This window comes from Pinus tabuliformis, chromosome 4_2 (genome assembly GCF_031772625.1).
Source record: "Pinus tabuliformis cultivar Carrire ecotype Pingquan chromosome 4_2, CPIR1, whole genome shotgun sequence".
Lineage (NCBI taxonomy): Eukaryota > Viridiplantae > Streptophyta > Pinopsida > Pinales > Pinaceae > Pinus > Pinus tabuliformis.
In genome coordinates, this window is record NC_142304.1 from 394,988,024 (window position 1) to 395,002,667 (window position 14,644).

Below are 14,644 nucleotides of genomic sequence, written 5' to 3' on the forward strand. Positions count from 1 at the left end.
TTAATAGTAACTTCATTGTGACACTCAACATTTGCATGAGTTATTTTCTTCATTCAACATCGACCTACTCAATCATGATTAATGATTGATTCTCGCTTCCTCGGTGTAACAATTGCATTTTCACAAAGGATTTATATTTGATTAATTTCATATAATGGGATATAACATAGGGTGAATCATTACTTTCTACTTAATAACGAGGGTTTTTAAAAGATTATTTATTTTGTTGTGGTTTTGGTTTAATTATGTTTAAATGTGTGTTAATTTTAGAAAAATGAAATTGATTTAGTGTGTTATTGGATTTCTAAAAGTTTATTTTATTTGTAAATAATTTTATTTATTTATTTGGGTATATAGTAAATTTTATGGTGATGATTAATATTATGAGATTTATTTTATTTTTTATTCACTTGTTCATTCTTATGAATATCATTGAATGACTTAAATTTAAACACTTCACGTAAGATTAGTATGGTATAAACATTTTATGTTTTTTAATTTTCTAGGCACAAATTTCTCTTAGAAATTGGCAAATTTTAAAAAACAAGCATTGGAATCATAAATTTTAGTTATTGAGAATATATAATTTTAATATTGTAGGGATTTTTAGGGCATTGAATTGGTTTATGCATTCAAAAATGCAATTTAAGAAGTGTAAAATTGGAATTTCATCGACAATTGCATAACCAAATTCCTGGGAGGGTTACTATAAAAATTTAAAGACATAGAATGTTTAGACTTATCATGTAAAGATTTACCTAAAAGGTATATTCATAGTATTGGGCTGTAAAATATTCTTACATGTCTATATAAAGAGAGGATCTGCTAAACTAGAGTTTAAAAAACCTATTCCAAAGGTATTCCTAGATTAATGGCGTTCTTTATAAAGCTCTAGTTATCAAATGTAAAACTTAAAAGTGACCATTGATGATATCTCATCCGTTTCACTAACTCTAATATCATTTTTTCACTTATATGAACATCTCCTAATATAATGGTTATCATAATTATTTAAACTCATAGAAAAGTGGATCTAGACATCTGATTATATTCTTAGTGAACTTGTATAAATTTCAAACTAAAGAATATAGAGTAATGTTTTTTTTAATACTTTGCTAAGCATTCCAAATAACCTTAATAAGCATTATAAGCAAAGGGAGAAGAATTGACTTAGTGTCTTTTCTCATGAAGAATCATGATACAAGAGAGAATGGTTGCATTTCATTTTATTTTTATTCTTTACTTTTTTCTAAGATTTATTTATAAATTTTATAATTAATGAGTTATTTGGCAATCATGATGGTGGTGTGATAAATAATTATAAAAATGGGAGGAAATTAAGTTGCTATAACAAGATCCTTAATTCAAATATATAATATTATAATTATTTTTCTATTATACTTTTGTTGAAGATAATGGAGAATATTCTAGAATAGGTAGAGTTGGTTCACACAGCCTTATGATAGGAATTAGTTTCTATTTCTTAGGATGATGTTCTAACTTCCCTAAAACCATGTATTCTATTTAATGTGTAATGTTGATGAACAATGTAGAGACTTTTGCAAAGCCAGACTCTCCTGGTTCAGACTCTCTTTCGTAGAGCTGACCAATGGGTTTTATTTTCATTAATACGAACATTGCCATTTTTATCATGGTATCAGAGCATCAAGGCTGAGGAACTTGTACGTTGGCTGGTGGGTGGTTCTTTGAACCAAGATCATAGCAGTTCTGAAGTAGATAACTGCGACGATTCTAAAATCGTCGCTGGAAAGGTGTGTACCTCTGCGACGAGGGCACTGTAATACTTCATGCAAATTTTTTGTCGCAGATCATCACAGGAAAGATGTGTACCTCTGCAACAATGTCGAAGAACAGAAAGGGACTTCTCGACAACCGAGGAAAGCCAATAACAAGGTTGTGGTTGCACGAGGAAGCCAAGAACAAGGTTGTAAGATGTTAAAGAAGCTGCGTGGGGAAGCCAATAACAACGTTGAAGTTGAAAACAGGAGGTTGTCTAGAGGCTGAGAAGGAAGCCACGGAGATTTGCGCGTGTGCTGCGAAATAACAATGATCTGTCTCTGTCACAGATCTGGGGTAAATTTAACATCTTTTACCTGTCAAATTTTTTTTTCTAAATCACCAAGATGAATAACAATATATTTGAAGCATGCATGAACGAGCATAACAAGCTCTATGGTTCCAATTATGCAAATTGGAAGTTCAAGATGCAGACTCTGCTAGAAGCGTAGAGTGCTCAGACGATTGTGAATGGGGATGAGCTGAGGCTCGCGGCTGGATCAACATCGGTCCTAGATTGGGAGAAATGAGAAAGTAGAGCAAGGACAATGTTAAAGATGTCAGTGAAAGACTGCATTATACCGCATATCAAAGAAGGTAAGTCAGCTAACGAGATCTGGGGAATTCTGAAGGAATTGTATGAGATCATAAATTCATATCATCTTTTGTTCCTCAAGAGTAATATCATGTCCATGAAGATGGAGGAGAATGAAACGATTGCTTCATTTGTAGCAAGGATCAAGGATCTGAAAACCAAATTATCATATATTGGGCATACAATGGACGATACAGATCTTGTGACCATTACAATGAATGGTATCATTGATGATTATCAGATGTTCATCACTGGAATTAATGCCAGAGAAAAGATCCTGCATTTTGAAGAGCTGGCAGGTATACTGATGTAGGAAGAAGAGAGGAGATCAACTCTGAAGCCCCAGAGTGTCGATCTTGCATTGGTGGCGAGGAAGAAATTCTACAAAGGGAAAGGAGGTCCACAACAGCAAAACGGAGCAAGTTCACAGAAACGGCTAAATCTAACCCAAGGTATGCACCCAAATAAAAACTACTCTAAAACTAAATGTTTTTATTGCGGAAAATTGGGTCATACTATCACGGAATGTAGGAAAAAGAAGTATCATGAAGAACAGCAAAAGCCAAAGAGACATGCAGGTCATCTCACGAATGGTGATCAGGTGCAGAATTTAAGATTTTTCATGGCAAATCGTGATGAAAATGTTGATGCAGACATTTGGTATGTAGATTCAGGAGTGTCAACACACATGATAGGGAACAAGCACTAGCTAGAGGATTTTAAAGAGATCAATGAAGGCGCGCAGATTTACCTAAGAGATGACAGAAGTCATCAAATCAAAGGATGTGGGAAAGTTTCTGTCATTCTACCTTATGGTAATATCAAACAAATCTATAATGTTATGTATGTGCCTAGAATAACAAAGAACTTGATTTTTGTATCCATTATTACATATCAAGATTTGAAAGTTGAACTTTTAAAATCTAACTATTACATTAAGGATCTGCTAGATGGAATGAAGACAATTGCTACAGGAATCCGAACAGGAGGACTATACAAGTTGGATGTGAGACCTGCACCAGTTCGAGCATTGACAGCAGTGAGCCTGACTACAGAAGAGCTTTGGCACCAAAGATTCGGCCACATAAATTACAATGATTTGCTGTTACTACAGAGGAAAGAAATGGTAAGAGATCTTCCTATGCTAAAGCAAGTACATAATGATTGTGATGCTTGTACTTTAGGAAAAATGCATAGAGAAGAATTCCCTGTTAGATTAGAAAAGAAACAGAGGGATATACTGGAGTTAGTGCACACAGACCTTTGTGATCCCATGCAGACAAAATCATTAGGAGGTGCAATGTATTTCCTACTGTTTATTGATGATTGTACGAAGTTTTCTTGAGTGTATTTCTTAAGTAAGAAGAGTCACACATTCGAATACTTTAAGAATTTTAAAAATATGATTGAAATAAAAACAGGGAAACAAATAAAAATTCTCCATTCTGATCAAGGGGGAGAATATAGGAAAGATGAGCTAATCAGATATTGTAAAGATCATGGAATTTCGCAGTAGTTTATAGTACCCCATACTCCACAGTAGAATGGAGTAACAGAAAGGAAGAATGGAACTCTAGTGGAATGTGCGAGAAGTATGTTGAAAGGTAAGAATCTTTCAAATGGTTTTTGGGTTGAAGCAGTGAGTACTGCGGTTTGTTTAAAAAATAGGAGTCCTACAAGAAGTCTTGAGTTTAAAACTCCTTTTGAAGCTTTGTATGGATATAAGCCTGCAGTAAAACACTTAAGAATATTTGGATGTAAAGCATTTTCCCACATACCCAAGGAAGATAGAAATAAATTAGACTCAAAAGCCATCAGATGTACTTTTATAGGGTATTGCTCATCATATAAAGCATACAGATTATTTAATCCCTCTACTCACAAGATCTTTGTTCGTAGAGATGTTAAATTCAATGAGAATGATAGTGAAGAAATCGATGAGCACTATGATGGATGGGACATTCCATACTTTGAGGAAGAAGAAGAAGAGAACAATCAGGGTCAGCAACAAACAAAGGCAGATGAAGAACAACAGCACCACCAACAACAATAGTAGTAGCACCAACGGCAACAACAACAGCAACAGGAAGAAAAAGTAACTGATGATAAAATAAGGTTTGAAACCACCACCCCACCACTTAGGAGATTAGGTAGGAAAGCTCAAATGCCTGCAAGATATAGGGAAAATGCATTTATAACTAGTATGATGAATGTTGTTGAACCATCTAGTTATAAAGAAGCAAATGAAAGTAATGAATGGAAAATAGCTATGGAACAGGAATATGATTCAATTATCAGAAACAACAGTTGGGAATTGGTAGAACTCCTTAGAGGAAAATAGGTCATAGGTTGCAAATGGTTATATAAACCGAAAATTAACGCAGATGGAACTATAGAAAAACTGAAAGCTAGGTTGGTTGCAAAGGGGTACACACAAAAGGAAGGGATAGACTATGAAGAAACCTTCACCCCTGTAGCTAAATTGAACACCATCAGAATGTTAATTGCTTTAGCTACTAAGAAACATTAGATGATGCACCAACTAGATGTAAAGTCTGCATTTCTGAATGGAGAACTGAAAGAAGAGGTTTATTTAGAGCAACCAGAAGGGTTTGTCCAGAAGGGAAAATAACATTTAGTCTGTAGGTTGAAGAAAGCACTTTATGGACTAAAACAAGCTCCCAGGTCATGGTATGAGAAAATTGATTCATTTTTTCTACAAGCTGGCTATCATAGAAGTAAGAATGACCCTAATCTTTACACCATGAAAGATGAACAAGGGTGCATAGTGCTGATTTCATTATATGTAGATGATTTGATAATTACAGGTGATGCTATTTATCTAATTGATGAAATCAAGTAGTAGATGTCACAGATGTTTGAGATGAAGCATCTCGATGAACTCAGATACTGTTTAGGTCTCGAGATCTAGAGAGATTCAGGTCAAACATTTCTGTCTCAAGCAAAGTATGTCAAAGGCCTGTTAGAAAAGTTTAGAATGGATCAGTGTAAGTCTGCACCGGTACCATTGCAGTAGAACATCAAATTGCAGTGTGAGGATGGCTCAAAAGCGGCGGATGCAACACTTTACAGATAGCTGGTTGGGAGTCTGATCTACCTAACCACCACTAGACCTGATTTGGCTTATGCAGTCAGTGTGTTAAGCCAATTTATGTCTAAGCCACTTGAAAGCCACTGGAATGCAGCGAAGAATGTTTTGAGGTATCTACAAGGTACTGTAGATTATGGAATTATTTACACTGACTCTTCTGATGTTAGACTGGCAAAATTTGCAGATTCAGATTGGGCAGGAAATGTAGATGATCACAAATCTATAACAGGTTATGCATTCAGTCTTGGATTCGGGGTGATCACATGGAGTAGCAAGAAGCAGAACACAGTCTCCTTGTCCTCAACATAAGCAGAGTATCAAGCCATGTGTGTAGCAACGTGCAAGGTGGTCTGGTTGCGAAGACTTCTCCAGGATTTGGGGAAGAACAGACAGTCGCAACAACAATCAGATGCGACAATCAAAGTTCAATCAAGCTGGCCAACAATCCTATGTTTCACAAAAACACAAAACATATTGATACTCAATTCCATTTTGTAAGGGAGAAAGTGAAATCTAAAGAAATTGATTTGGAATATTGTAAAACATGTGATAATGTTGTGGACATTTTCACTAAACCCCTTGGAAAAGTAAAATTTCAAATGTTTAGGGAGATGTTAGGCATATATGTGAACCCATTTTCCATTAAGGGGGAGTGTTGAAGATATTGAAGAATATCCTAGAATAGGTAGAGTTGGTTCACGCAGCCTTAGGATAGGAATTAGTTTCTATTTCTTAGGATGTTGTTCTAACTTCCCTAAAACCATGTATTCTATTTAATGTGTAATGTTGATGAACAATGTAGAGCGTTCTGTAGAGCCAGACTCTCCTGGTTCAGACTCTCTTTCGTAGAGCTTACTAGTGGGTTTTATTTTCATTAATACAAACATTGCCATTTTTATCAACTTTTGTACAAAAGCGAATTAATATTGATAAAATAAGAATGAACTAAGTTGCATGTGAAACATGAAATTTGACATATTTAATGGGATGAAATAAATTTTCATTATTGTGAACTTGAGAAAGTGGATGATGAAAATCATTTTCTCTTAAAATGCCTTATCAATACCCACATAAACACTAGATCTTGATTTCGAAATAATTGCAACAATATAAACATTCCTTACCTGTTAATTATTAAATCTATAAATATTTAGGAAAATTACTCTTTAGTCTTTTTAAGCACAAAAATAAAATTCTTAAATAAAATCAATTAGTTCTTCACCATTTTTCTTCGAGTCCAAATAAATTAAATTTAATCTCAAGTGATGGTAACAATCAAGGATTATAGCATTCTTCTTCATCATCAAGATTTAAACTTTCAAATATGAGACCTTCATTTGATTCATGTCATTTCCTCTATCATCCTTTCGAGGTAAGGAGATTTCTTCAATCTTATTTGAAGAAATTGCTCTATTTTCTTCCTTTACACATTCTTTGTTTCTAGTATGTCATTCACTTCTAAGATCCACATATTTAATGGAGTTCATAAGCTCTACTCCATGGTACCTTTCATAACACTATCTCGCCAAGCACAAGGGCTTCACTCCACTCAATGAACCTCGCGTTCGTGGCATATTAAACAATACCCTTAATTTGACTACATATTAGAAAATACCCCTAAAATTCACATTATTTAATCCCCTACTAATATCAATCCAATACACCTTGGAAATTTAGAAAACCCCTACTTCCACTAGATATTGTAGGTATCCATTTTTTCATTAACATTTTTTATACCCCTTTATATTTTTTCACTAACTTTCGGCTCCATTTTTTATACTTTCCAATATAAAAAGACTTTACCCCCTATATATCCCCCAATATATTATGCCATTTTTTCCTCAAAATATATTCCCCAATATGAACTCAAGTGGTATGTATTGCTCCCCCAATGAAGCCCCTGCGAGACCAAATTACTTATTTTTTCAATTTTTATAGAAAATGTAACAACCTCCCTACCATGATTTGGGTAATAGCCTTGACATGGACTACCCATGTATATAACATGATTTAAGTTTAAATGTAATTCATTTATGGTCTAAATTTTACCTATAAACCTTACATACAACTACATTTTTTATAATAATATTTAAAAAATACATTAGAAAACATTCTATACTAAAAGTCAAAACTCCAAAACTAATAATTGAGAAGACTTCCTCACTTTGTTATTAACATTGATGTTTGTAAAAATTGAAAAGAGCATCTCAAAGTTTCATGCACATATAAATGAAAGATACATACTTGATTTTTAACAATATAAAACTTGGCAAGGAAAGAACCATAAACACATCTATATATATAGAAACCAAAAAAATATCTTTATTTATTCAAACTTCACCAAAAATAAAAGAAGAACACAAGCATATAAATAGATATATGTATTTCTGTCTTTGGAAAATAGAGTTCCAAAATTAAAAACTAAGAACCCATTAATGCAACTTAGCCCAAATGAGCTCTGGGGAACGCTGATTAAAACAAAATTTGAAAGTACGGTCTAATAGAATTCACGTTTCCTTTTAGGGTTGAAGGTAAGAGAAAAGAGAATGGGAACTCTCTGCATGGTATGTTATTTGTTTGTTTTTTTTTAATTATTAGGTGGTTCCAACTTCTTTTTCACAAGATATGAAAAAGGAGTAAAAAACAGAATGAGAAACTTCTACATCAAGTGTTATTTGTTTTTTTTTAATTTTGTTATATTATTTGTTTGTTTTTTTATTAAGTGGTTCCAATTCCTTTTTCATAAAAGTTGAATGGAGGAAAAAAGAGAATGAAAGACCCCTCCATGAAGTGTTATTTGTTTTTAAAGAGGGGTTACTCGACATTTTTTCATAATATTTGAACTAATAACCTCCTAAAAACTGAATTCCTGAAAACTAAATTCCACACATGTCAAATAACAAGTCGTCGATAAAATGTTTTTATTAATTAAAATTATAAAACAATTAAATGATATTAAAATATGAAATGGCATAAAGTCATAAATGGAATATGAAAACATTATTTAAATTGATGTCATTGTCATGGTGAACAAGGTTTGGCTCCATGGATAAGAATGATATTGAATAGGGACAACCCCAAGTGATAAGTTCCATCGAATCAGGGTTTAAATGCTTTTTTTCAAATTAAAATATTTCATATTTAGAAGTTACACCGCGAAAAGAGTAAAATTTGGAATATTCTAGCTAACCTTATACCACCAATAAGTAAAGTCAAATATTTCACACTCACAACCAGTAACAAGTGTGGATATTTCAATAACGCCGGCAAAGTGTACATTGTTATAATAATAAAAAAAAGAATAGCAATGTGGCCAACTGGAATATTGATAATATTGAGAATGACAGCAACGTGTGAAGAAAGGACTGTGAAAGGAAATGGCGAGCCATGGACGAGGAATCTTCATCCATACAATATGTCGCTATCAGCAGACGTGTTAATATACCATTCACAGCCCAACGTGCACATCGCAGTTACAATGGATTCTCTAGCATCTCTGAGCACCAAACTCGGCCAAAGTCTACCTTTTAGAATTTTGGTAATTTTTTGGTTGTTAAAATTTTGCAGGAATTTGCTAGAATTGTGCAGAAATTTGTCCAAATCACAAGTTTGAATTATGAATTTCTCTTGATTAAAATGTTTGCGCTGTTTTCCAACATACTAATGTAAAAAACTCAATTCAAATAATAAAAATGAAAATTTCACTGAACAATTTAGGGACGTTCCAAATAGAAAATCCAAAAAAAAATCTAATAATTAAACAAACCCAACTTGACCACCTTCCAAATAAAAACTCCAAAAATCTGATAATTAAACAACCCAAAACCTGAGTCCAAGGGCGCGCGGTCTCTCCGCGTTGGTCATTCTCAAGCTTCCTTGGATACTACGTTCCTGTCACTGTCAACCGATGTGTCAAAGAAGGTGTCAGAGTGCCAGTGGTCATTAGATTGAGTGCTCCGCGCCCGAGGAAAATGACGTATTTGGAAGGATCCGGCGGAAGCAACCTTAAAAGTGAGGGGGATTCTCCACCCCAAGATTTCTAACACCTCGTCTCCATTTGCTTCAATCATGAAGCAATCGATGGGCACGATGAAAATGGAGGGATCGGAATCGCAGCAGGAGGTGCTGCCACAGTTGCCCCCGGGCTTCAGATTTCATCCCACAGATGAGGAGCTGCTCATCCATTACCTGAAGAACAAGGTCTCCTGTTCGCCTCTCCCCGCTTCAATTATCGCAGAGATTGACCTGTACAAGTACGATCCCTGGGATCTGCCCGGTGAGTTTAGGTGTTAAATATATTTTCCACTATCTATAGGTATTCGTTGGTTTTTTGTGTTGCATTCTCTGAGAATTTTGACTTTGTTTCAGCGAAGGCGTGTTTCGGAGAGCATGAATGGTATTTCTTCAGCCCGAGGGACCGGAAATATCCCAACGGAGAGCGGCCAAACAGAGCCGCCGGGTCCGGGTACTGGAAAGCTACCGGAACAGATAAACCCATCGTTATTACGTCCGGAAGCACGTCGTCGCAGAGGGCGGGCGTGAAGAAATCGCTGGTGTTTTACAAAGGAAGGCCGCTTAAGGGCGTGAAGACCAACTGGATTATGCATGAATACCGCCTAGCTGAAACCCTACCTATCAAGAAAAAGAGATCTTTGCGGGTAAGGATTATGTCCTTATGATAATATTTATATTTTATCGGTGTATTTTATGTTATTTTTAAGTCATGAGTTTTTGGTATATCTGATTTGCTAGGTATTACTTAAAACAAATTGATAGACAAAAACATTTGTATGAAAATATTTTTTCCGAATAGTATGTTTTAAAATTGTAATTTAATCATCATTAATAATGATAATCTGATATATTTTGATGGAATGGAGGGTTATTGGATATACTCTTAGTGTTATAATAGTGGCAATGGCTAAGTTTAATTAGATGTCTGGCCTAGATTTGTCAAAGGAATTACCTATTTACCATGGCTAAAATAAATTGTATAGACAAAAATATTTTTAGGAGTATATTTATTTTGGAATAGTGTTTTTAAAATTTTTAATTTAATCATTAGTCAATAATTATTACCTAATGTATCTTGATGAAATGGAGAATAGTAAATTGAGATTTATCTAAAAAGTAATTGTGTTACTTTTGTCTTTCACTTAATTTATTTTTATTTTTGAATAAGGCACTTTGCAGTCAGTTAAATGAGGATTACATAGATTGAAAAAAATCTAATTTGGTTAAAGGTCAACGAGACCACCAACATAAGTTCATAATCTTAAGGTTGTTGAAACCTAGTTTAGCTAGAGCATATTGTAAACAAAAACTTATAAAAACATGTTAGTTGTCTTAGACCTTGATATACATCAACATGAGTTGACCAAAAAAACTACTAAAATTGGAAGCAGTCAAATGGAAACTACTCTCATCCGAGGAGAACCTTTGGATAGAATGGTCAATACTATGGATATTGTCCTCCAATTATGCTAATCTGATAGAATTGTCTCTTTTTGTATTTTCATATGCCACACAAAATATTCAAATGACTTTTAACGCAACTTTTAACTTTGTCACTGAGAGTACAATCTATCAAAACAATTTTTTTTAAATAATAATGATTATTTAGAACAAAATTATAATTTAATTATTTTTTATGGTTACTTTCCAGCTTTAAGGAAAACTATATTTCTTATTCATATTTATTAGCAACTTGATTTATATAATTAAACTAATTTACTTAAATATAGAATTTGTGGTAAAGTGTCTGGCTTACTCTTGTGAATTGATTTAAATATAGGATTTGAAGTAAAGGATTTGGATAGCTCCTCTAAATTGATTGATGCTTAATCATATTTATCAGCTGCTTCTTTACATAGTTAGTTGGCTTTCAATTTAATCGTTATGGCTTGTTTTGTTTCAGTTGGACGATTGGGTGCTGTGCCGAATCTACAAGAAACTGAGTCATTCTCCGAGGGTGGCCTTGTGCCCGGAGCTGGAGACCCCGTCACCGTCAGCTGCTGACGTGCAGCGTGCCCGACAAAAATCCGCAATGCCCAAATTCGGTTCCTTCTCTAGGCTGCTTCTGGGCGAGGGTACCTCTATGGAGAGCTTTCTTACCCATGCCAGGTCAGATTCCAAGGCGTCCCGGTCTTACGTGGAGCCTTCATCTAATCTCCATGTAGTGCCCCAGAAGCTAAATTCCTCGGAGAACAGAAGCCACCTGTCAATGACGATTGGTTTCAACGGCGATGAAGTCTCCTCCGTCTCCCTGGCCAAGAGGCAGAATACTCTGAATCCGGCCTTGTCATCACAGCCTCAATCTTCGAATCCATACGGGGCAGCGGCAGTAGCCGATCCGCACATGTTTCGACTGCCCTTCAACGAAAACTTGAACACCGAAACGCCGCCATGGCCATTGCCGGCAGGGAACATGTGGTCGTCGTTTGACGATGGATAGCTATGGGTTATTTTTGTTACAGTTGTGCTGATTGTGTTTGGTTTGACGTGGAAGGGATTTCTCTGCTAATAAATTATGTTGTGTATGTACATAGTCAAACAACGGGGCGCGTTAATTTTAGCAGTTAGACACTGGCTGGCCTCTCAACTCAGCTGCGACCAGCTTTGGATGGCAGAGGCATTTTGAGAGGAACTGGCTTGATACCATGTTAAATACAGACTCAATTGATAGATTTACGATAATTCATGTGATTTAAATATTATTCACAAGAGACATATAAATACATTGTTCATTGGTTGTCATCTTTCAAGAAGTTTTTTGGATTTCCATGGTTGTTGTCAGTTGGACTTCCCGCACACCAACTCAACTCTTATGAATTAGGTGCCCAATAATAAATGATGTTTCTTCAAGGGGAAAGTTCATTTTCCCTATAAAGGAAGCTGTTTTGAGATGAAACTCACTAAGTTTTTTTCTTTGAATATAATTTTTAAGCTCGTATGTCTTGAGCTAATAACTTAGACTACCCTTAAATAACTTAATAGATAAATCTAATTATACTTACTATTATTTATTTGGTATACTTTTCTATCAATTTTATCCTAATTTTATTAGATTTTAACCTGCTACTTAATAACCAATTTCTAAGAGATTTGTCATATATACTCATTACAAGCACAACAACGTTTTTAACAATTATTCAACCAAAGTATAATTGCTGAATCAATTTCAATGACATGTGACACATAAATTATGTCTAATTAACAATTATTCAACCAAAGTATAATTGTTGAATCAATTTTAATGACATGCGACACATAAATTATGTCTAATTATCAATTCTTCATTAAAATAATAATTTGATGCTACTTGGGCTCATGTCTTAGGATATTGGACCAACTCAAGAAAATACATTTAAAACATACCATAAATCTGATCCAATTGATCAAGCCCTAAATCTATCATTGATTTTCTTGGGTGATCTGGATTTTGTATGCTACACCCTCGCACGTTCATTGAACCCAACACACTTGAGTATCTCATTCCCCACTTGAGAAAATCTCTTTCTTAATGGATTTTGCTACTGTATAGTGTATCTTTCTCCTCTCCTTAGCCTTGCTTTAATAATTTTTCATTGAGCTAAATCTGTAACCCTACTATCCAAAGTGATAGATTACCGAAATTAGATCTTCCCTCACTTGAGATGAATGGCTAAGATTAAAACATAATCACTAAAGTAAATGCTTTACTTATCCTAAAAAAACACTCAATAACCAACATAATTAATTATGTGATTTCCCGAAGTTAGAATTAGGCTAAGTTACAAAAGAAGTTTATTCAATAGTTAAGCAAGTATCCTGAGGAGACTTTGAGTAACTTTTTCATGCCTATAAAATTAAGCCTACATGAAAGTACCTACCTGAGCTACAAACAACAACATTCCCTCTAAGCCATGGAGGTACTTCTGCCACCTAGAACTAGCTCTGATCCGAGAACCACATCCACTGCCATGATGGCCTCCTTTGAACTAGAAGGCTTCCTTGCCACCTAGCTCAGAATCACCCTTGAAGACCTACTCCCTTTGGGCTTGTTCCTAAAAACCTCCCACCCTTGAACATTTTCTTAATTCATCTCATACCATGAGGCCTTTCTGTCAGACTTGGAAGGATATGTTGACCAGTCCTTCCCACCTAAACCACTAAACCACCCAACCTTTAGAGCTTCCCAGTCCTTTTTTCTATCATTGTTCTGCACCTTTCCATGGTTTAAATAGGTTGGCTCTTTAGCCTATTTTCCCTCTATATCTCCAATGATATGTTTATTGTTTGACCTAGATCCCATGGGTCTGTTCGGTGCATGTTCGTCTTAGAACACTAATAAAACTCGTATTCTCTACAATAGAGATTAAGAGAAAACTTCTCTTAAGTTCCAACATCCATATCACATCGTTCACTTTTAACATGCCTCGTGACACCAACTAGAATGACACTATCCCAACTCCCTTCACTGCATGTTTTGTATAAGCACTAATCTCCACATGCAACTCCAAGTACCATTCTATTAAGCTATCAGATAACTCTTGTGGTCGTATACTATGTCGTGCGGCTCCACTATCTAATAGCCACACACTAGCTAGTATGATGTTCAAGGAAAAGTTGAACACAAGTGATAATTTTGTTTCAACCTTCCTGACAAACTCTTCCACCTAAACTTTTATCGACAAAACTATAGTTGATCACATACCTTTTCCACTATTCATCCTTGTTGGACACTATGAAGCGTAGTATCATAGTGTCTTGTCTTGTGACATGCAAAACACTTGACTTTAGTCAATTCCTTCTTATTCAGTGGTGAGTTTCAGTCCTCACTCCTGCTTGAACCTTTTCCCTTGATTTTCATTGTCCTACAGACATGAGCAAGGTACTCACCACCTTCTTGCATGATATCCTTGGCTTTTGACTTCTCCCTTATATCCTCCTAGATGCAGTCATCCCATAACCTATAAAATGAGGGATAGTTCTCTCAAACACATAATCCTTTGACCAATGGATCACATGTCTCTCAAAAGCCATTTAGCACCACATTTACTAACTCCGCATCATCCAAATTCCCCCCCATCATTGCAAGTTGATCATTGATCTAGTGGTCTTCATTAGGTGACATGTCACTGAGTCAGATCTAGCCATAT

The 14,644-nt window shown here is 35.1% G+C and overlaps 1 protein-coding gene across 1 annotated transcript; it reads left to right on the forward strand.

Annotated features, from left to right (window-relative positions):
* The first annotated feature begins 9,534 nt into the window (after nt 1–9,534).
* Nucleotides 9,535–12,260, forward strand: LOC149169619 (NAC domain-containing protein 1-like). Its single transcript, XM_089428752.1, has 3 exons — nt 9,535–9,780; nt 9,873–10,162; nt 11,422–12,260. The coding sequence occupies exons 1-3, from the start codon at nt 9,573–9,575 to the stop codon at nt 11,956–11,958; spliced, it is 1,035 nt and encodes a 344-aa protein (XP_089284878.1). The 5' UTR covers nt 9,535–9,572; the 3' UTR covers nt 11,959–12,260.
* The last annotated feature ends 2,384 nt before the right edge of the window (nt 12,261–14,644 follow it).